The following is a 24,817-nucleotide window of genomic DNA, read 5'->3' on the forward strand; positions in this document are numbered from 1 at the left end:
CTTGTGCTGATAAATAATAATAAATCATTTTATATTATATAATGTATTACATTATATAATTATTGTCATTAATATTATTTTAATTATTATAAATTCAGATTACACTCTTTTAACCACAGTCTAACCATCGTTTTAAACGTAAAAGGTGAATTACTGACCACAGGCCAGATATTTGGGCATATAAACATATTCAAAGTGTAACAGGTTAAATCAATAAGCACCTTCCCTCTGAACTACTCCTATTATCTGCTTCTATATAGTAAATAATAAACGATAAATCACACAAATCTTCACACATCTGCAAACCAGACCAATCATTCATATAACGGGCAAAAGCTTTGGTAGCATAAAAACGCTTTTTCATTACTGTCACTTATTGTTATTTTCCGCACCATATGATATCAGGTTTGTACGGAGCCCCACACATGATATGCAAGAAAAAATAAATAAATCGTGCGCACGATTTACTAATTTGTTCCCTCGATGTACTAAAACGTGCACACGATTATCATTTCGTTCCCTCAATTTGCTAATTCGTTCCCTAGATTTGCTAAATCGTGTGCACAATTTACTAATTCGTTCTCTCGATTTATAAATTGTGTGCACGATTTAGCAAATTGAGGGAACGAAATAGTAAATCGTGCACACGATTTAGCCTACTATTTTTTTCCTGCATGCCATGTGCGGGGCTCCGTAGGTTTGACCAAATATATAATGGTTGAATCCATGCACAGCATCCTTCTGACTCTCGTTACACTAAAAATCCAATGGTGTAAAATTAAGTAGGCTCAGAATAGAGACAAAAAACAATGCACAGGTCGGCTCCAAACGATCAGTTAGTTTTCATGCTCCCTAAACTACACCCCCAAAAAAGGGGGATCCACAGCATGCTAGCTTTCCAGACTAGGATACATACTCCTCAGACTTCCAGAAGTGCCCGGGGTGTGAGAGTCTGCGATTGAGCTTCGGCAACTTCTCTAGTAAGTCTGACAGCTGAGTGAATGTGGGTCTGTCCTCAACCTTAAAGGACCAGCAGGCTGACAAGATCTCCTGCAGTGTGAATACAATGACCATGTTAATATTATTTTGTGTGTGAGTATATATATATATATATATATATACTTCAGTCGGTTGGTTAACGATAGGCCATTCTTTAGCCTGGAGTTCATACCAGATAGTGCTGAGACAGAAACATTCAACTGATCAACTTCAGTGTTGGTTTGCAAAATATTGTAACTTGATTTTGATCAAGCCTTTACAATGAAGGACCAATCAGATTTTTTAAAGCAGAAATGAAACTTTAACACCAAAACCAAATGTTTGCATTAGAGGCCCTGTATATGTGATGCAGATGTGGGAAAAGAGATGTGGTTTTTACCCAAATGCATAAACATCAGCAGCTTTTGAAAAGGGCAAACAGTCTTGGTTTCCTGGTCCCATCTTTTGCACGACCTCTGGAGCCAGGTAATAGATCCACCCTCGTGGAAGCTTCAGTTCATTTTCCCGCCTATAAGCAAACACATACGATAATGAAGTTCTTAACAAAGCATACTATATAACAAGACTATTTTAGTTTTATACCACTGGAGTAAATGACATACACCCTACCTGTCCTCCTGGACCACTCCAGACATCCCAAACAGACCGAAATCGGTGATGACCACTTTGTTTGAATCGTAAAAAACATTCTTAGATTTTAAATCTTTGTGCACAATTCCCTTTGCATGGAGGTAACCCATTCCCTGTAAAAGGTAAAAGACACGAAACAAAACAAAACAAAACCGTTGTTAATGTGATTTGAGTTAAAGAAGCAAAATTTATGATATAATGGTCAGATTGTTTTGCTGCTTTACAGTTATTACATTTTGATGAAAGACTACAAAGACATTTTTTGGATAATAACATGCACTGATAAATCATTCAAAATAAAGCCAAGAACATGTATTATATGTGATGATTCCTACCTTCACAATTTCCTGAGCGATTTGTCTTATCTTGTTGATGTCAAGTTTAGAATCCCTGACAACCGAGTAGAGCGTCCGTCCTTTACAAAAGCTGCGGCAGGACCATAATACATAAATACAGGAACATAAATACATTACAATCAAAACGCAAATGCTCCTATATATTATCACATACTACACATTCAAAACATACACACTACCATTCAAAGGTTCGGAGTAAGTTTTTCAATGTCTCTAATGTCTAAATGTCTCTAATGCTCACCAAGGCTGCATTTATTTGATAAAAATACAGTAAAAACAGTAATATTGTGAAATATTAAACTTTAAAATAACTTTTCGGTTTTAATATATATTAAATATATTATATCGCGTTTGGTCTCGTTCTGTATCGCGTATCTTGTCAGTGTCTGCGCTTGCTTGGCCATTTGTTGTGAAAAAATTTTGTTAGACGGGTATAAAAAAGCTTAGTTTACCGCGACAGCGGTCGCAGCAGCTGTCGCGTGAAGGCCTCCTCGTGTGCAAACCGAAGAGTGTAAAGACCATTGACTCTACCGTGCGACTCCACCGAATGAAATAATATATATATATTGAATTTATAAATGTGTATGTACATGTACAGTATATATGTATGTGTGTGTGTGTTTTTTGGTGTTTGGCTTAGTGTTATGTTAGAATCATTATTATACTCTTATACCTTTTGTTCTTTAATATTTTGAATTGTTTTTAGCTTTATTTTTTGTTTTTCATTTATGTTAAGTTTTTAAATTTTGTTGTATGCATTTGTCATTTTTATTTAATCTCTTTATTTTTAAAATGTGTATAGGTAGTATTTATAAAGTGTTAGCTTTTAGTTTTGGATCTGATTTTAGTTGTTTTAATACTACAATTGATTGCTTCTGTTGTCCTCATTTGTAAGTCGCTTTGGATAAAAGCGTCTAATAAATGACTAAATAAATAAATAAATAATATACTTTAAAATGCTATTCATTTCTGTAATGAGAAAGCTGAATTTTCAGCGGTCTTCAGTGTTACATAATCCATCAGAAATCATTCTAAAATGCTTATTTAGTGCTCAGGAAACATTTATGATTATTACCAGCTGTGCTGCTTAATATTTTTGTGGAAACAATGATACATTTTATTCAGGATGGTGAATAGAAAGAACAGCATTTGTTTAAAACAGAAATCTTTTGTAACATTATAAATGTCTTCACTGTCACTTTTGATGAATTAAATGCATCCTTGCTGAATAAAAATATTAATTTCTTTACATGAATGACACAACATTGAGAGAGCTGAGAGAGGCGAACCTGGTGATAATGGCCAGATGAGGCGGGTTCATGCAGGCCCCCATAAACAGCACGACGTTCTCGTGTCGCGTTTGCCGGTAGTTCATCACCTCCTTCTTGAACAGCTTTAGGTGCTCCTGGTTGTTACCATCAATCTCTAACAAGCGAACGGCCACCTCTCCATGCCAGCGGCCCCTGCACACCTTCCCCCAGCGGCCTTTACCGATCAGCTCTCCGAGCTCCAGCTGCTCGAAAGGCACATCCCACTCCTGCAGGTAAACGCTGGTCTGGCTGGCCTTACGGCTTATGTGGTCCTTCCAGTAGCCCCTGCAGTTGGGCAGGTCATCCACTTCATCGCCTTCACTTTCATCGTCCGAACCTTCCTGATCCTGACCGTCGTTCTCTTGCTGCTCCTCATCCTGAATGAGAAGAATAATAACCAATTTATTCCATTCTAGGGCTAAATGTATATTTCATATTCACATAATCCTAAATCAGTTTTGATTTTGTACAATTCAAAATTTAGATGTAAGTTAAATTCAGTACTGTCTTTTAGTGGTCAGGGTCACTACCTAACACCACTGTCCACACAAAATCATGTGACCACCACGATAAACTGGAAATGTTGCCCACAAATACTTTCAGTTCCTAGTAGCTCTGTGGGTGGACATGTTTCTTGCGGCACTCACCACAGCTTCCCGTTGGCCTGTTGACAACTGGTTGACATTACCATCCAACTGATCTGTTTCTCTGCATGGAAGAGAGGACATACTAAACTTAGTGGTCATTTACTAATCACTTTTAAATAGTTATCAGAACTATGTATGATATACAGTATGATCTAGACCATTTACCTAAGGATAGTTCACCCAAAAATCTAAATTCTGTCATTTACTCAGCATTATGCTATTCTGAAGCCATGTGATTTTTAATATAGATCACAAATAAAGGAAATACCGCAGAACGTATCATGGTTTGATGTCAAATGTCATTTGTCTTGTCATTCACAAAAACCTCATGAGAAACAACTTGACAGTCCACGTTTGAATTAAGTATTTGAGGTAGTGTTATTTTAGTATCATATATTTAGTATATATAGTATTATATATTTAGTATATATATATATATATATATTAGGGCTGTCAGTTTAACACGTTAATTAGTTATGAAAAATAACGCGATTAAAATATTTTAACGCAGTTAACGCACAGGCTCCGCCCCCCAGACCTGCTGTTTGAGTGCAAATGCGACTTTACACAACAGTTCAATAAATAATAAGTTAATATTGTGTTGTATTTTAAACACAACTGTTTTTGTTCAGTTTTGCCAACAAAGAATATTACCTATAAAGTCACAGCAGAATTGTGCATCTGTGAGCAACACAGCAGAGTTTAGTTTCTGAATGAATCCGCGTTTTGAACGAATCGTGTGAACCAATGATTCAAAGGCCAATTCATGAAGTGAGCCGTTTACTGAATTCCTGAATGAATCAGCCGTTTGAACGAATCGAATGAAAGATTCATAAAGACATTTACCGCCAACTGCTGGCAGTTTTAGTTTCTTATTTAGGGTATTATTTCATTAAAAAAGGGTGGGAAAATGGGGGGAAAAACTTTAAAGGAATAGTTCACCCAAAAAATGTTAATTATGTCATCATTTACTCAAACCTGAATGACTTAGCCTACTTTCTTTTGTGTAACATAAAAGAAGGTATTTTGAAGACTGTTGGTTACAAAGCTGTTTTGGTTACCAATGACTACCATTGCATGAACGAAAAAAAACTGAGCTGTTTCTCAAATTATCTTCTTTTATATTCCATAGATTATGTTAGGCCGTGGTAGCCTAAACGTTTAAGTGCAATAAATTTTATGTTGAATCTAAAATATTTCTTTCTAAAGCTACTATTTATAATGTGTACTTAATACTTTCTCATTTAACACAAAAATAGCATTAAATAATCTTTTGGGGGTATTTTCATAGACAATTGTAATTTGCGATTAATTAGATTAATTAATCGACACATCATGTAATTAATTAGATAAAAAATTTTAATCGACTGACAGCCCAAATATATACACTACCGCTCAAAAGTTTGGGATCAGTAAGACTTGTAATGTTTTTTATGCTCATCAAGGCTGCATTTATTTTATCAAAAATACAGAAAAAAAAACAATAATCTTGCTAAATGTTATTACAATATAAAATAATTGTTTCTATTTTAATATACTTTAAAATATAATTTATTTCTGTGATGCAAAGCTGAATTTCCAGCAGCTATTACTCCAGTCTTCAGTGTCACATGATCCTTCAGAAATCATTCTAATATGCTGATTTATTATCAGTGCTGGAAACTGTTGTGCTGCTTAATATTTTTTTGGAACCTGTGATACTTTTTTTCAGGGTTCTTTGATGAATAAAAAGTTAAAAAGAAGAGCATTTATTTAAAATATAAATCTTTTCTAACAATATAGACTACCGTTCAAATGTTTGGGGTCAGTACATTTTTATTCTCACTTTTTTTTTAAATAAATTAAAAATTTTATTCAGCAAGGATGTGTTAAATTGATAAGAAGTAATAGCAAAGATTTATATTGTTAGAAAAGATTTATATTTTGAATAAATGCTGTTCTTTTTAACTTTTTAAAAGGAAACTTTTAAAAATATTATTCTAATATTTTAAGATACTGGATTTTTGACTTTCATGAGCTGTAAGCTCTAATCATCAAAATTAAAACAAAAAACGTTTGAAATGTTTTACTTTACATGTATGAATCAAGAAAATAGCAAAGTTTCACTTTTTGTAATAAGTTACAAAAAAAATAACTTTTTGATGATATTCAAATTTTTTGAGATGCACCTGTATGTATATGTATATATATATAGGTATCAAATGGCTTTGAGCTACTTTTACAGTGCTTTTTTGTCAAAGACATCCTCTTTTGTGTTCCACTGAATAAAATCAAACAAACAGGTTGGGATTAACATAAAGGTGAATAAACAATGGAAAGTATTTGTGTGAACTATCCCTTCAGAGCATCTTTGAAGCATTCATCATGAGTTTGAACTTGCAGGAAAAATTCTACAGAAGTCAGTGCTGTCACAATGGTTCCATGTGAACTTAGTGCAACTGATTCATTCAAGATGAGGCAATAACCAAAAATGTGTGCTGTTCAGCTACAGTTAAGAAACATGCAGAGTAATTATAATGTACCATGAAGAACCAAAACCAATGAAACTTGCATTTCAATTGCCTGGGGTCAAAATATTTCTAGAAATACTGCAGAAACAGCAATCGAAAAGTTTTGTTTTACCCGGTGTTGCAACCTCCATCTGAATGCGTGGAACTGGATACGTCTGCAAGAAAAAAGGGATTCTTGAGTCATATGTGACATTAAACGTTCAGATTCCATGTAAATGTGCGCCAAGTAATTCTACTCCACTTAAAGTTTTGAAGTTGAAAGTAGTTGCTGTTCAAAGCTTCCTGATATTTTTTATTTTTTTTTTAGGATTCCATGATGAATTGAAAGTCCAAAAAACACCATTTATATATAATATAGAATTTTTGGTAACATCATTTATAAATGTCTTTGAATATATATATATATTTATTTATTTTTTACTCATGAACATAGTGTATATGCCAAAGTTTAGGGATTTGAGCAATATTAATAGTGATGCATGCTAATAACTTGGTGCACCTTTAATATAATACAACTAAACAACTGAATGACATATCTTTTAGGTTCTCTATACACAGCACAAGAAGCACACAGAGAATTGATAGTAGAGACCTGCACTCCCGCGGGAGTACCGCGGCACCCAACGCAACAGGGTGCAGCGCGGGACAACTCTTGATGGGCGAGTGCGGGTGTGGGCGGGAAGAGACTCGTGTGTGTGCGGGATGCGGGAGAATAAAATTATTCGTGGGACTGCCGCAAAATAGAAATGATCTAAACATAAAGTGTCTAAAACATATACATTTTTATTTATCTGTTGCACAAAAGCAAAAAGAACAAATATACCTAAAACGGCTTGTTCTAACACGCCCCCACATGTTTATGTCACAATGTGGGAAGATTTGCATAACGCCGCCCAAATGTTCACGCAAAGAAAGAAGGCGTAACTTTTATTCTCGCTGTTACCGCCATGTTGTGGAGATACTGTGTGTTTCGTTGTGAAAACGAAACTACTTTGTTTGGCCTTCCAAAAGAGGATTATATCCGCTTCGTCATGCCTGGAGCTGATCCGTGCTGGTCACCAAATACACAAAATAATGTTCTTTTTAGCAGCATCATATGACTCATTTAACGCGCAAGATAGGCAGAGTTTCTATTTATAACACGTGTTTAAAGGGTTGCGCAATGTAGCCAATCACAGACTCAGCTGTTGATTTCTGGAACGCAATGGCCAACCAGAGGTGATTAAGTTAGAATCTACTCACCGCAGTGCTGAAATTGCGTGCTCACGAATCCTCTCATTTTAACACACGAAGTGTAGACACTGTGAAAGATTCATTGTGCATATGTTCATTGTGTTATAACAGAGCTTTATGAGATCGCGATGAACTGAGATGTCAGCTTTTAGTGGTAGCTAATAAAGGAAGCGCTGCTCGCATTCTGCCATGCCAAACCATGCACGTAGCAGCCCATTCTTGCTTTTCTGCTAAAAATAACAGTGGTTTGTGAATGTTGATGCTTAGCTTAAATAACAAATATTTTATCGGGAGCATTTATGCTGGGATGTTGTGGATCTTAGGAGATGTTAAAGAACCATTTAATGTAAATTTCTTTGATGTGCTGAAAAAAAATCTATATAGATTACTTTTATGCGGGCTTTTGCGGGCGGGAGTGGGACAAAACATGAATGTCGCGGGCGGCAGCGGGACCAGATAAGATATTTTTCTGCGGGATCAGGCGGGCGCAGGACAGAATCTTGCGGGAGCGGGACTGAAAAATCCGTCCCACGCAGGTCTCTAATTGAAAGCACAAAATACTGCAAAAAATGTAGCAATTCCCATAGATAAACACTAGAAGGCGACACACCACAGTATAAGCACTACTAGCAACTTTATCTCAATTTGAGTTCACTACAGTTGAAGCTCTCAGGTAGAGGTCTGCATTCCCGCGGCTCTCCCGCAGGAACCGCGGGACCCGACCGGATTTTTTGCACCGCGGGATTAAATTCCCAAATAAAACGCAGTAGCGGTCGGTAACTCTGGTGTAATTTGAACGGGAGCAGGCGGTCTAACAATATCCCGTTCCCGACGTCCATTTAGAACAGCATATCTGCGCTTTATTCTTATTGATCACCGATACAGCTTGCGCTCAGGAATGTTATGCACGGGCTGCACGCATGCTTTAACGTCACGCGTTTTATTTGTGGGGTCTGTGCGCAGCATGTGCATAACGAAGCTCAGAGCAGGCTGTACCTGTGGTAAATATACGGCCCTCAGACAGAACAGGCAGGTTGTCGATGAGTGACAGAGCAGAATAAGGATGGAGCAAAGTGTGGATGCATTGTCCTTGAAGGACGTTCAACTCGGTTTTGTTTATATTTTGCTTAGCCTATAATTTTAAATGAAATATGTCGTATTTATTTATTTTTCTCTGCGACACTTTTCCTACTGTGTTAACAGAAAAATGTCAAACAAATTTAGTATTTTGACAAGAGGAATAAACATAATAGGCTATTTTTTTTACAACCTACATTTACATTTTTTTTTCTCTCTGCGACACTTTTTCCCTATTGTGTTGTCAATGTTAAACGAATTGTATCCTGACAAGACGAATAAAAATAAGAAATACAATTTTTGTACAACATTTTTATTTTCTCTGACACTTTTTTCCTACTGTGTTGCATAAAATATTAAACTAATTTTGTGTCTTAAGATAATTAATCTAAATTCAAGTCAAAGTCAATAAATTCAAGACTCTTGACAAGACGAATAAAATAACATACAATTTTGTGCAGAATATACTTTTATTTGTCAGCCTCTCTCTCTTTCTTTCAGTAGCGGAAATTTAAATGTGAGATTCTGGAAACGAGATCTAAATTTAGCGGGAACGGTCGGGTCGGGAAGAAAATTATTCTAAGCGGACAGCGGGTGAACAAAGAGTGAATATATAGCGGGAGCGGGTGGGAGCGGAATAGAACCTTGCGGGAGCGGTACTAAAAAAAACAGTCCCGCGCAGACCTCTACTCTCAGGATCGGGAAACAGAGTTGAGTTGTCTCAAAACGTCAGTGATAACTCAACTAGGAACTCAGACACCACACCTTAAGATTAAATAACAGAGTTTTGTGGTGTGGAGGATTGTTAACTCACCAGGGAAAACAAACTGTTGTCTATGCTGAAAGTAGTAGGCAGCTATTGAGGGGACACATAGACAAATGTCCACAAGGAAAAAAGAAAGACCCGGTTAAACAACTTGCTTGTTATGCGTCAGCGAGAGTTACTTAAGCAGATATTAGTAGGTTAGTGTGCATTTATTGAAGAGGTTATTTCTGAGCATTGGAAACAAGAAAGGAGTGCTTAATAATGCTGTGCTACAAAAAGAGTGACATTCTGTAGTGCAGAGGTTTAAATGGGTTTACATGCGGGCGGCAAATAAGATCCCGTGGTATTGGTGTAAACAAGACTAACCTGGGAAGTGAAATCGACTGTCAACGTGACCCTTAGGGGAGGGGTTGGGTGGTGGGGTGGAAGGGAGGACACATATCTTAAAAAACCTTTTCCAAAAAACAACCAAATAAGGTGCAAACATGGATGTTTGAATAAATTAAATTGCCCCTATTATGCCATTTTTAAGGTTGCTAATATTGTTTTATGAGTCTCCTAAAACAGGTTTACATGCATGCAAGGTCAAAAAACATATATATAATTTTACCTAATTTCTAAATGATTCGTAAACGACTCGTGTGAAGAAGTTCAAAGAATCAGTCTCTCTAAACCCCCACTTTCCGTGAGCCCTCACTGCTGTGACTGGTCAGATGGCTCAGTCCTTTGTGATTGGTCCAGAGCCGTAAATAGAGATTGGCTCTGGATTGGTCTACCGCGTGTCGGAAACGAAACGCCCATTGCCATGACGGAATGACAGCCCTGGAGACTTGTCAATACATAGAAAAGATGGTATCGATTGTACCTTACCAATTCGAGCCAGAGTCTGATGATGAAACGGTTGAACTGGCTGATCTACAAGAGACTGATTCACAAGCACGACTGGAGCAGGACATTTCTCAGTGGTAAGTGTCAAGTGTTAACAAGTTTGTGACGACGTTTCCTGACGACTCGTTTAGGCGATTGCGAGCCGACTCTTTTTTTTGATAGACAATAACTTTATTTATCGTGCACCTTTGCAGATAGTTTATGTTCACATACAGCTACATGACATACTGCATGCAAGGTAATATTCGAAAAGGCATAATAGAGGCACTTTAAGACATTTTATAAAATAGCATTTCAATGACAAATCTTATAGGTAGTCACTAGCATCATAAAATGAAATTGTTAAAATAAATATAAAGATATAAAAATAATGTATTTTTAAAATAAAATAAAAATATAGGATATAAAAAAATGGATGTTTGAAACAAGTATGCCATATTATAAAATAGCGTTTCAATAAATCCTATGGGTACTCACAAGCATCACTAAATAAAAGTGCAAAAAATTTAAATAAAATAAAATTTATTTTTAAATTATTTTATTTATATGATATGATTTATTATTTATTTACTTTATATAATTTTAATAATACTAATAATTTTCCTTACTACTATGTAACATAAAAATCTTACAGTATTTTTAAATAATAATTACATACTTCATTGGCAATCACTAGCATCACCAAATGGAATTGCAAAATAAATAAAAAAAATAATTTTCCTAAATTATTATCATTAATACTACTACTACTACTACTACTAATAATAATAATAAATTCCCAAAATAATTATATAGGGTATAAAAATGATATTGTAAACAGTTATGACAAATTATAAAATAGCATTTCAAATCTTATGGGTTGTCACTAACATTACCAAATGGAATTGCAAAATTAAATACATAATTTAAAAATTATTAAAAATAAAATAATTAATTAAAATATTATATCATAACTTATCATTTATTCACTTAAAATAATAAGTTAGTATATATAAATCACACACACACACACACACACACACAGGTTATTGATATCTGACGGTACTGACTCTGTTCTTCTAATCTTGCTTGGAACTGAAAAAAAAAGAACTTTAGATCATCTGCAAAGCTGTCTGAATATACAGTATACTACATCTTGTACAAAAAAAAAAAAATCTTACATTGTGCAAATGAAATCCTGCACTTAGGGGCCTCTTTGGTACATTTATTGTGGCACTTCACCCTAAAAGAGATGGAGGCAAACGTTAGCAGGAAGATACTGGGAAATCAGATGTGGTTTTCCTAAAAAAAATCCTGTGTTTGCTTACTTGCAATGTTTGCATTTAACACCAAACATCATGTTCTTCTTGCACACCTGACACATCTGAGACAACCAGGACTTGGTCGAAAACCTTTAAGGAGGCACAATAAGAAAGCCAGTGTCAGTTGTGTTGGAAGTTGAAAGACAAACACGGATGTAAGAATGAAAACAAGGAAAAGTTCAATGGTCAGTACCTGTGTGTGACATCCAGACCAATATCCTTCCTCATGATTAGCGGAGAGCTTCCGTGGGATGCAACATTATCTATATGATGTGAAAGAAAAACAGATTGTACTCAAAATAGATTAAAATTGAGTTTAGTGTTAGCATCTCTAAGCTTTAGAGTTGACTGGATGAATTTTTCACTGCAGTGCATTCTGGGAATGAACAGTATGTGTAAAGCTAAATGCTAAATGACTAAAAGTAAAAAAGTAAAGTAAGTAAAGCTGCCTTTAGCCAAATCAACATATTTCATGAGCAAAAATAACGCAGATGTCTTACTGTAGCCTCATCTGAAGTGCACCTACAGTATGATGACTGAAAATGTTATCTAGGTAGGGAGCTCACTAGGTTTTGGAACACACAAACTTGACATTTACTAAAAAGCACTTACTTCTTACACCTGCGGGATCTCCCAGGTGACTGGGGGTGTTTGGTAGGATGCAGGGGGAACGGACAGACAACAGTGGTGACCGTGAGGGCGAGTCTTCCCAGCCGTTTCCTCCACCATTTACCTGCACGTTCAGAAGCGGCTTGTTTTTCTTCCCGCTCCTGCAGGCAAAAGGGCACAAGTCAACATATGATCTTGGTAGCTGACATTAGTGTGATATGCTATACTCCATTTAAATAGCATTTTGGTGTTTTTGTAAATTAAATGATAAAATAATGAATAATTAAAATAAATAATTAGAACAATAAATAGTTATCATTATAATAACAATTCATTAATTTAATTTAATTATTAAAAATGACTTTGGCATTCAGCTTTTATGACCTCATATTACCCAAGATACTACATGAATGGAACATTTGAACATAAAACAATAATTTTTACACTGCAGAACTATTTAATATGAACTTGTGTAAAACAAAAAGCATTTTACAATGTAACCTAAAATCATTAAGACTCATCACCTGCAACCTTTCATTGGAATTATTACAATGCAGCCAATTATAATTCCCAGAAAGCTCTCATAATGACTCGCTCTGCACCTCCCAGCAAGAAATATTTCTATAGTAGTTTAAATAAACACACATCTGCAGCTTAAAAAAATATTTAAAAAATGTGGTGCAAATGCAGGCGTGCAGCTTCACAGGCAGGGAGTTTTTGCGGTGGACTTCAGTTCACACACATATTATGAAGAGGAGGTCCAATCCTGCGGACGTTTATTGGCTCAGAGGAGCGGAAATGATCAAGCACTGGACGCCAGCGAGTCTGAGAAGGGGTCTGACCTCGGCCTTGTGCTAACGGGAAACACTGGGGCTACGTGAAGGGGCGGAAGGATGGGAGTGTTGAACTGCTCTCTAAAACCTGCCTGGAACTGGGCCATCAGTGATCTCAGATGTAGGGGTGTGCGATATATATCGTCTGCGATAATATCGTAATTGTTGTTTTAACGATGTGCGATTTGACATTATCGAGTATTTTGCAAAAACCATTCAAAACATCCCTGATGTCACAGCAGTCCACTCCCACAGACCGAACACACACTGGGCAAGTCAACACAGTATGATACACATATGAACAGTGGGAGCTAAAAGAATATGTAGAACATTTTGTCTAAAAAGGATTTCTTTATTTATGCTGCAGGGCTACAATTCGTTCCAAATTTTTGCTGAGTTAGGCAACATGTTGTTACGAGTAGCAAATGTTGTGCAATGTATAACTAAAATCCTCTGGATTTATAGAGTCAGCATCCTGTTCATTTTACATGCAATGTGGCAAAGATACAACATGTTATCATTATTTATTTCCCGTTTCAACCCTGTAGGACTTTATTTCTTCTGTGGAACACAAATGGTCAATTTTTTTTTTTTAATATCCTGTTCAATTTTCTTAGTATAATTAAACTGAATGAGGAAAGGGGCTGTCAAAATACCAAAATGCAAAAAAAAAAAAAAAACACCATGAAAGTATCATAAAAGTGTTCCATATGACTTTATTGATATATTTAAAAAAAAATCTTAACTGATTCGATAGCTTTGTGGAAACTGTAATTTATAATTTTTGTAGTGCTGTCAAATGATTAATAGCGATTAATCGCATCAAAAAATAAAAGTTTTTGTTTACATAATATATGTATGTGTACTGTGTATATTGCCGATATATCGTGCATCCCTAGTTTAGTAGTATTAGGTTGCATCAGGAAGGAAAAAAAACAATACATAACACAGGCTAATGGTCAAACAGATGTATTTTGGTTACAGATAGCGATGACAGCTTCATTATATTTATATACTGAATTGAAATTGGTTTTCTTTCTTGCATATACACTACCTTTTGAAAGTTTGGTGTCAGTACTTTATTTTTATTTTTTTTAATTAATACTTATATTCAGCAAGGATGCACTCACTTGATGACAGTAAGGACATTTCTAATGTTACAAAAGATTTCTAGTTTTAAATAAATGGCATTCTTTTGATCAAAGATTGCTGAATAGATATTTATCACAGTTTCCACAAAAATATTATACAGTAAAAATGTTTTTCAACATTGAAAAGAATCAGAAATGTTACTTGAGCAGCAAATCAGCTTATTAGAATGATTTCTGAAGGATCATGCTGCGGGGAGGATGAAAAAGGGTCCGTCAGCCCATCACAGTGAGGGTGGACGATTGTAGGGAAGTCCGTTGAGGGTAGAGCAGAAACAGAGACACAGGAACGAGGGGCAGGCAAAGCAGAAGAAGGGGGCCAGCTGGTTGGGCTGGGACTGTAAGACTGATGTGCACGCATAGAACAAGACAGCGGGTCAACAGAGGTACTGTCACGGTGAGTGGGTTCTGCTATCCACGGGATGCCCTCTTTCTTAAGTGCTGCACCTAAAACAGAAAGAGTGAGAGACAATTCAGAAGAAGGTGGATGATCAATGCAGGGCTCCAGACCTTAATTAAAGTGATTGCTTACCAGTGTAATTTTAGTGTTATTTATATCATTTTACAGTATTTAATACTATTTTGAATGAGCTTCATTTTAATATTTTTAGTTTTAATTTAAGTTATTTTGTGCATGTCATTTCTATTCATTTTCTATATTTTTATTTAGTTTTAATTGACTTTTAAAGTTTTAGTTTTAGAATTTTAGTTAGTTGCCAAGGCAATATTTATTTTTATTTTAGTTTATAATATTAATATGAATAATATTTAATATTAAATTAAATTAATGAAAAGTATTTTAACTTTAATAACAACCATAACAACCGTTGTTCACAAATGTGATCAAAATTAAACTTTTGTGATAATAATTTAAAATCTAGCTGCCATTGGCGATGGTCTGGAAAACTTTGTGTGCCGCCATATATGGTATTGTCAAATATCAATTCATAAGTATCTAATCATCATGCATTTTACTACATATTAAAATGTAATTTATTCATGTAATGGCAAAGTTGAATTTTCAGCTTTATGTCAGTCTCTGGTGTCACATGATCCGTCAGAAATCATTATAATATTCTGATGTGGTGCTCAAGAAAGATTTTATTTTATTTTTTTTAAGACTTATATTGAAAACAGTTTTACCTCTAATTATTTTTGTGGAAACATTGACACTTCAGGATTCTCTGGATAGAAAGCACAAAAGAACAGTATTTATTTGAAATAAAAATATTTTGTAAAATAATTTAATAAATTTATAAAATGCATCCTTGCTGAATAAAAGGTTGTTTTTTTTACTAATTTGTCTACTTTTTTTTTTTTTTACTTACATTATCGTAGACTTTATTCTAAAATACTAAAATGGCCAACAGCTAGAATCTGAGCCTAGAGCAGGAAGTCCTAGTGTTTTTGACGAGTGTAAGGAGCAAGGAAGTCACCTGTGTCAGTAGCGCTCTTGAGACAAGAGAGGGCAGCGGTGATGCGGGAACACTCCTCACTGCTAGAGCCCAGTCTTTTCATGGTGTCTTCCACCTGCACACTGGACATTTGCAGCAGAGCATCCAGAGACAGCTTCACAGGGACTGCCTGGAAGACAGAAGAAGTATTAATCATGGCATAGGCAGAAAGGGACACTGGTGATTAATTGCGCATTATTCATCCTCATACATCTAAACTGATAGCACTGACTCAATGCCTCCGTATTATCTTATTTGGCCAGTATTTGACTAGAGTCTATGGTATTTCTGTGGCTGTAGACAGACAGAATGGAGTCTATATACTAAATAGAGAAAGATTAGGTGATAAAGCCCCCTGGAATCCCCCCACCACCGCCACTAAGACTGCTGGCATCTCGTGGCACCAGACTGAGCCAGTGTCCAGATACCAGTTTTCTTTCTCTGTCCGCCTGTGTCTGTTCCATTCCTCCACCCTACAACATTCCTGCACTCTTTGGCATCTCCCTGCCGTATTTCAATTCTCACCCAAAACACACACACACACACACACACACACACACACACACACACACACACACACACACACACACACTCTTACTCAAATGCATGACAGAGAAGCTGCCCAGCAACAGTGTTAATTGTGGCCAGTGTAGTCTCCATGGTAAATGAATAGATGAGGCCCTTTGGTCGAAAGGATCAAGGGAGGTACAAAAAGTCTATCGACAGACAAAACAGGGTGAATAAGATTAATCAATACAGGGTTTTGATTATATAGCACACATCAACATACAGCGGTTTGAGATTGTGGAGTCAAACGTTGGTAATTAACAGAATGGACAAATGAGGTGAACAGCAATGCTTGTGTGTCTGGTCCAGGGGAATCTTACTACCACTGCTGTGTTTACTGATAGCAGGGATATATGTGTGTGTGTTTCACACACAGCTACTGTATATAAGATACACTTCAAGGACACATCTGATAATTAAACGTTGTGGAAGGTTTTCCATTTCCCAAAGTTACCCTCCCTGAGTGACCCTGGATTGAGAGAATACTCAGACACTCTGAATTTCTGATCAAATTTTCATCTCCAACACTCTTTACTCCATGCAAAAATCACACACTTTAATTTCACACTATTTACTGTCATCAATCAAATGATAGAACCAAAACTAAAGGTTGTAATATAGAATACATCAGTGTTGCTATTGATAACTAAAATTAATTTTAAAAAATTATAGTAATACAAAAAAGTTGAAATAAAATAAAATAGAAATATTAGATGAAAATTTTTTATTTAAAAAAACTTGAAAAACTGAACTAAATAAGTTTAATAAATTTACAAACAAAAATAGAAATAAATTAAAGCTTAGCAGAAATATAAAAGCAATAAAGATGGCAAAAGCATCTAAAATTACTGAAACTAAAATAAAACTAAAAATATAAAAATAGAAGCTACTATATAAAAATCAAAATATTAATAAATATTATAATAGTTTATAAACAATACTAAAAAATAACACTGGACTATACAAATATTCATATAAATATAAAGCTGTTTCACTTTAAAAGAAAAAAGTATCCGCTGTATGCAAAGTGATCCCAATGTCTCTGGAAATGAAGATTACATTGCCTTTAAAATAAGGGCACCAAAAGAAAAGCTAAAAAACAAAATCTAAAAGGATACATAGAGATCTTTAATACTTCTGGAGTTACAGCAATGCAAGCATTGTGGGGGAAAAAGTGCAGAAATTTTTTCCCTTTTATTTTTGAACTGTCACCATTGGCATTCAGAAAAACATATTAGCAAAATCAAAAATGTGAGCTGAGGACGTTTTTGAAATTTGGTTGATTTGACACGGAATGACCCAAATATATTTTAATATATTTAAAATGTATTTAGTCTGTAATAAAAAAAAATAAAATAAAAAAAAAATGTAATTAAAATATTTAAAAGCAACAAAAAAAAAAAAGAAGATGAAGGTATATCCCCCTTTACACACGTAATTGTGTTTGTATGAGGTGTGTGTGTGTGTGTAATACAGCACATCATAAACAAGTTAAACGGCCTTCTAAATGACAAGCATGACACTCAGAGGAATGAAAATCTCCCAGCATCCTCATGGAGACTTCCTTTTTGAACAAGAGCCAGAGATCTGAATTAAGAGCACAGATCTCTTCTCAACAAATACTATAGTCTAAAAAATACAACCCAGCACTGGGTAAAATATGGACAAACCCAGCTATTGGGTTGTTTTGACCCAGCGGTTGGGTTACTGCCCAGAAGGTTGGGTTAAACATTTAACCCAAGTGTTGGTTGAAAACAACCCAATCGCTGGGTTTGTCCATATTTTAGCCAGCGCTGAGTTGTATTTAACCCAGCATTTTTTTTTAGAGTGGACAACATCATCCACTCATTTAGCCTACAGCTGAAAGAACACAAAACTAATATCAACTTAAGCAGAGTCTAAATCAAACCAACAAGCATAATTTCTACACAAACATACAGTAACATGAATAGCCTAATTATTTATCTACTGGAAATATTATTAATGTTTATTCTCTCTTCTGTCATTCAGAAAACACAACATAATGCATAATGAGAGTGCAAAATGCACCTCATGGTTGCTCTATACGGCATATGTACGTTCAAGTTAATAAGTACGTGAATTACGGTGTTAAAACAGACAAGCTGGGGCAGAGAGCAGGTGAAATGACACATACCGATACCGAGGTGATGTCTGAACATGTCTTCTACCTGAGTTTATGAGCTGACGTAACAGGGAGTGATGCTCTAAACATAAAAGCAAGACGCAGCATTACGCTAGCTTCCATCCAAACAAACAAACACGCACAGAATTAAAATCACCCAGGTGAGCTCCCCAAACAAAGAAGTCCTTATCAGTGACAGTTACTGCTGGCTCTGTCAGTAAAGCTTCACATGAAACTACAATCAAACAGAAAAAGTGTGACAGTGGGTGCTTACAAATGAAATAAACAGATAAAAATCACCAAGCCGCCCTCAACAAAACTCTTCAGTGGAATTTCAACTTGATAAGTATCTCAAACAAATGGCAAACGAGGAATTTCCTCACAAGCTTGTGAGTCTGACATGAGCCTGATGTGTTCAAATATAGCGTTAGCAGATATCTGCCGTTGGTAATTCCGTTTGCAGACTTTCTATGACCACAGAGGCTTGCATGCAGGCAGGAAACCGACAAACATCAAAAACAAAACACAGTTGACAAAGTCTTCAAATGAGACTGTAAAACACGAAGCAGTCAAGCTTACTATACCATGAGAGATTCTCCACTGAAGTTGTCCTTTACTAAATCTCATAGCCCAGAAACAACAAACCAAAGTCTCTCCTCAAAGTCTCAAGTCAGTCACTCTGTGAGAGCTGCTCCCTTCCAAACCAAACTTCCCCTCCTACTCGTCCTGTCCCTCCTCCCTTTCCCCACTGTCCCTCCCCTCTATCTCTCTTTCCTATCTGTTAACATGCCTGGGAAATCTCTCCACAGCTCTGGACACTCCTCCTAAAAGCACATGGTCACCAATACAGGCATTTGGTTTCCTGTGTGCAGTATAACATCCCTTCTCTCAACTGAGGATGGGTCATGGTGGTCAACTCAGGGGCATCATGCAACTTTTTATATATAACCAGAGGCATGAATGACTTATATGTTAATGTCAAATTATTATAGCTTTTCTATTTAGCAAAAAAATAAAAAAATTGAACTAAACGTGCACCTAAACACCATACATTTTCAATTAGGAAATTTTTTTATGGGAAAAAGAAGTTATTTCAACAACAGTGGCACAAATTAATTACAATTTCTCCCAGATATAAAATACAATTGTAAAAAGACACTTTTTAAAAACTTTTATGTGGCTAAACATTATTTATTTATTTATTTAAAAAAAAAAATTTATTTATTAATAAATAAATAAATAGATAGCCAGTGATCACCATGCATCGTCAGCATCAACATTTCGTTTTTGATGAGAAAAAGTTTTTCCCAAAAATAAAATAATACAATACAAATATTTAAAACGGACTTGCCGTTCAATAAACTAGTTTGACATTGTTTTCTTACTTTTATTTTTTAGTTTTGCACTCCTAAAAATGCTACATTTAAGTAAAATAGTTCAAGCGTCTTTCAAGACCCTGCATTCTGATCAAATCTGTTCCTCTTGTGTAAAAGCTCTCTTAAAAAACACTTCTAACTGTGGTCAGTTAAACTGCAACCAACCTTATTATACTATACTATATTACAATCCTTACGTCAGGTTATCGAACTACTCTTTCAGGCAACCCACTGACTAGAAGACTTTAAAAATATGCAATTTTGCACCTCTTTAATGTCAGCTCCACAACAGCTAACTGAGCAGACATCACTGATACCACACAAATTCCACTGTTCTACAAAAAAAAAAAAAGACTAATTTATGAGGCCATTAACTGAGCAGGATGTCTTTTGACTGTGTGAAACAGAGATTAATGAGGGTTAGGCTGGCCAAAGACCTTCTTTGACCTGTCACCACACATTTTGTGCATTAGTGCTCATCCTTGGCCGAAAGAGAGGCCACATCAGAGGAACAAAGGAGAGCGAGAGAGTGGCTACAGCACAGGAAACAGAGGTTTGGGTGAGATTGCATTTGTCACAGACTCTTTTTCTTTCTATCTCTTTCTCTTTATCTTTGCCTTAAGGAAGGCCACTGGTAGATCCACAGGATGTGACCCACAAAAAATATGACTCAACCACAACCACTCCTGCCTGTGCCCTTTAGACTTATTCAATAACACACTCTGGCATGTTGTGGACTGCCTGAACTCAAATGCTCCAAACCCTGGTTGATTTAAATTAAGCATTATATTCCATAAGCTACTCGTGGTCCAAAATACTACAAAATACAACAAAATACAGCAACAGGAACAAACTGAAAAAAATAAAAAAAAAAACATTTGAATGGTGGGTCATGGTTGTTGATCTTATTGAGCAATGGGAAACCCCATCACTGTGGCAGCTGGGAACATCAAGGTATGAGTCACAATAAAAAAGCTTGTGACATCAGTTAATACTCACCGACTCTCACAGACACCAGATATGATTATTATGGATCAGTGTTCTTTTAGTATTATTTATATACTATTATGGTTTTTATTCATATTATGAATTAGCTTTTATTTTATATTTTCAGTCGTTTTAATTCTATTTAATTTAATTTGATTTATGTTTAATTTACTTTTATTTCAGTATTATTTCTTAGCTCAGTTTTAGTTTATTTATTTCCAGTTATGGTATTTTAGTGCTCCAATTTAAAGCCAAGGCTACATTTCTGTTTTTTTATTTAGTTACAATTTTGAATTTAATATTTAGATTTTAATTTCAGCTTATTTCAGCTTTAATAATGTTAATTTTTAAAAAATAATTTTAGCTTTATTTCATGATATTAACTATATGATCAGATGGTCACAAATAGGACATGACGCCTCCAGAATATTTGGAATGAATGAATGAGTTTCTGCTTTACATTATATTCCAAACCAAAGTAATAAAGAAATATATCATACGCACTCCTTCAAGCAAAACTGACTTCATACAAACAGTAGAAAGCACATTAAGACTATAGGTTAAAAATAAAAGAGTGAAGTTAGTTTTAAAACAAGTGATAGCATCATAAGCTTACAGTTGCTACTTGTGTTTGATATTTAATTATGTAATGCAATGACGTTCAGACATTTAAGTGTGACCTAAATGCAATGAAATCAGAATGATTGAACATGATCAGATATGAAGGGTATGATAGCAGATGTTTTTTTTTGTGTGTAACAGATATGGATATCATCAGTCACAGTCAGGACCGTGTACAGACCTTTTGAGGGGCATGTGCTAAAAACAAAAACAAAAACAAAAAAACAATTCCATTTTATATTTTTACATTAAAAATGTAATCAATATTCTGTTTATTAAAGCCAAGTATAAATCTGATCAAGTTAGTGTTTTTAAGCATTTTACATTTATTCCAAAATAATAATTCAAGGCAGTAACAATTTCAACAATATATTTTATTTGTGAACTTATGTTCAGCTATTCTTTTTAATAGTTAACTTTTAACTATTTTTGAATTATTCGGATCATCAATCATCAAAGCTCGGTGAATATTGGTCACAGACACAGAGATTTACATTAAATTTCAACAAGCTGATTTACTCACTGAAAACTCCCACAGATCATGTTTTCAGGCCATTTCAAGTCTTATTTTGACGTAACAAAGTGATTATATCCAAGTCTGTGAGTTATTTACTTACTTTTTTAAATGAGTCTGCCCATTAATGCCTTTATATTGTTCATTCAGACTGCGCACATGAAAACAAGAAGCAGGATTTATCGCATGAACCAATCACAGCCGAACATAACCAGTCAGATCCAATCATATCGCGATGGAGGCATTGCCTCCTCTCACGTGATTTTCCCCCATTTACCCGGTTAAGGCTAGAAGGGATACAGCAAAAACTACTGGGCATGCGCACATCAATATAGCGTAATTTTTCTCACACTGTACAACAATTATTAATATTTTTGCATTATTGTACTAAGAGGTAGGTGTAGATGTTAATAAAACACAATCTAATAGGTAGAAAATTCAATTTATTGTTAGCTTCCAGTTTTTGCTGTATCCCTTCTAGTCACGAACCATTTACCCCCCAGTTGGTCTGTTAAAACTAGGGCTGCACGATAAATCGCATGCAATATTTAATGCGCATCTTGTCAGAAAGCCGGTTCTGTAATCAGCGGTAAATCTCCATCACCTGCGGGCTTTCACATTGAGCAGCATTAACTACACAGGGCCGTTGTTCACTGACGAGCTGCGCAAAAAATCGCGCGAATATGAACGTGGTTTTGTGCAGCTCGTCAGTAAGAGGTAGGTGTAGATGTTAATAAAACACAATCTAATAGGTAGAAAATTCAATTTATTGTTAGCTTCCAGTTTTTGCTGTATCCCTTCTAGTCACGAACCATTTACCCCCCAGTTGGTCTGTTAAAACTAGGGCTGCACGATAAATCGCATGCAATATTTAATGCGCATCTTGTCAGAAAGCCGGTTCTGTAATCAGCGGTAAATCTCCATCACCTGCGGGCTTTCACATTGAGCAGCATTAACTACACAGGGCCGTTGTTCACTGACGAGCTGCGCAAAAAATCGCGCGAATATGAACGTGGTTTTGCGCAGCTCGTCAGTGAACAACGGCTCTGTGTAGTTAATGCTGCTCAATGTGAAGGCACGCAGGTGATGGAGATTTACCGCTGATTACAGAACCGGCTTTACTGATAAGATGCGCGTTAAATATCGCATGTGATTTATTGTGCAGCCCTAGTTAAAACTCAATGGGCTCAGGGGAGGCGAGAGAGATGCGGACTCCTGCTGTAACTTTACCTGCTGGTGTCGCTGTTGGACAATGTTTCTTTAGAAAAACAAGTGATTTATACACTTTTTAATGTTATATTTTGTAATATTGGCGTTGTTTTATTTTTGTACTACAAATTTTTTTCTCATCCAATATTTTGAGGACATACATATATAAAAAAAAATTCTCTGCTTTGCACACAAAGTTCAATAAAAATAAGTTTGAAGAAAAAGATTTTTAGCTATGTATATAATGTAATATATATTATTCTGCATGATAAAATATAAAGATTTCACAGTGATCCGATTCTGTATTGTTTGTTTTTTTATTTACTACAACATTAGTAAAACCATGTTTTACTACATTTATACATGTGAAGACGAGCGGAGATAGAATACTTGATTCAAACATTAGCTATAGCTAGCAAATACGCATGCATATTAACAGTGTAAACATGAATTAACCATGCGACCATATAATATGATTAAATGTTAATAAATTAAGTGTGTCAGCACAGCAGTCATAAATAAAAGATGACATTTCTTAGAAATATATTTTACCTAGGTGACGAGGATCACTCAGCCGCTTTGTGTCAAACGCAAATGCAGTTACAGGGTTTTTGACCAGCGAATGTGTGCAAATGTGCATTTTGTCCATCCTTAAAACGGCGGCATCACATTACGTTTTCATCAACAATCAACAGGTTTTTTTGTAGCTATATGGGCACTCAGTTTTTCCTGTTGTAAAATACATTTGGCCAAAATCCAAAATCTTAAAAGATGAAATGCTACTGTATGCACAGGCTATTTAAGTGTAGGCTATTGGCTATGACTGGATGGCAAATGCTAGCCCTCTCTCTCCGGTCCCACGTCTCAGACCCCAAATACATAAAATATGAGCCTTTATATAGTGTTTCTTGCGTAAAGAAAACGCTGTACTTATTCAAACAACAAGATCTTTATTTACCATTCCAAGACTTCCTTCAGCTGCTGTGGAACTTCATTTCATTCAGTAAAGATAGGGGGCGGAGTTATGAGGTTTTACTGACAGTTTGAGCGGATCCAACAAGATTTAGTCACAAGCTCTTTTTAATACTTTTCATTGGCTAAATATTTCTAAAACAGACAGACAGACGTAAAGGGTGACCAATAGCCTTGATTTGTTGAAGAAAAAAAACAAAAACACCACCACCAGAAAACGGCACTATGGAGTGTAAGGGCAAAAAGGGCATGTGCTCTGCACAGATTGAGCCCTACCTGTGCACGTGCCAGGTCACAGTATGATGACACCCTAGATAGTTCTCCATTTCTAGTAATTATAAAGTAAACAAATGCACACAAAGCAGTAGCAATAACTGAGAAGACAGCAGAGGTGTTTCCTGGTAGTTCTGTAGATGCACCAGAACTTACATGTACATAAAACATCTCCAATGGAACACGCTTCTCTAAAATGTCTAATCATGCAAATACAACCACACTGTCAAATACAGTCCCATCTTGCCTGCCCACAGGAGAAATAGCATTCCTCTGCTTTTCCTGAGAAAGCACTATCCTATTATACTTTGGTACACTGGGGCAACTGAATTCCCTGCTGTCCTCTCCGAGAGGGGCCGGCTGCCCACGTGTGTGTCCTGCCACATGCATGCAT

General features: G+C 35.7%; 1 protein-coding gene across 1 annotated transcript in view; it reads right to left on the reverse strand.

Moving 5' to 3' along the window:
• Positions 1-632: 632 nt before the first annotated feature.
• Positions 633-24,817, reverse strand: part of LOC107672076 (kinase suppressor of Ras 1-like) — a 39,676-nt gene continuing 15,491 nt past the window's right edge. Inside the window, exons 3-18 of the mRNA XM_016465169.1 lie at positions 15,744-15,891; positions 14,481-14,754; positions 12,330-12,487; positions 11,911-11,980; positions 11,724-11,807; positions 11,577-11,638; positions 11,439-11,490; positions 9,895-9,980; positions 9,577-9,618; positions 6,565-6,607; positions 3,943-4,003; positions 3,275-3,672; positions 1,965-2,055; positions 1,609-1,742; positions 1,379-1,507; positions 633-1,180 (exon numbers count right to left, since the gene is read on the reverse strand). Of these exons, the coding sequence (XP_016320655.1) occupies positions 904-1,180; positions 1,379-1,507; positions 1,609-1,742; positions 1,965-2,055; positions 3,275-3,672; positions 3,943-4,003; positions 6,565-6,607; positions 9,577-9,618; positions 9,895-9,980; positions 11,439-11,490; positions 11,577-11,638; positions 11,724-11,807; positions 11,911-11,980; positions 12,330-12,487; positions 14,481-14,754; positions 15,744-15,891 (2,109 nt within the window). The 3' untranslated portion in view covers positions 633-903. The remainder of the gene's footprint in view (positions 1,181-1,378; positions 1,508-1,608; positions 1,743-1,964; positions 2,056-3,274; positions 3,673-3,942; positions 4,004-6,564; positions 6,608-9,576; positions 9,619-9,894; positions 9,981-11,438; positions 11,491-11,576; positions 11,639-11,723; positions 11,808-11,910; positions 11,981-12,329; positions 12,488-14,480; positions 14,755-15,743; positions 15,892-24,817) is intronic.

This window comes from Sinocyclocheilus anshuiensis, unplaced genomic scaffold (genome assembly GCF_001515605.1).
Source record: "Sinocyclocheilus anshuiensis isolate Anshui unplaced genomic scaffold, SAMN03320099.WGS_v1.1 scaffold336, whole genome shotgun sequence".
Taxonomy (NCBI): domain Eukaryota; kingdom Metazoa; phylum Chordata; class Actinopteri; order Cypriniformes; family Cyprinidae; genus Sinocyclocheilus; species Sinocyclocheilus anshuiensis.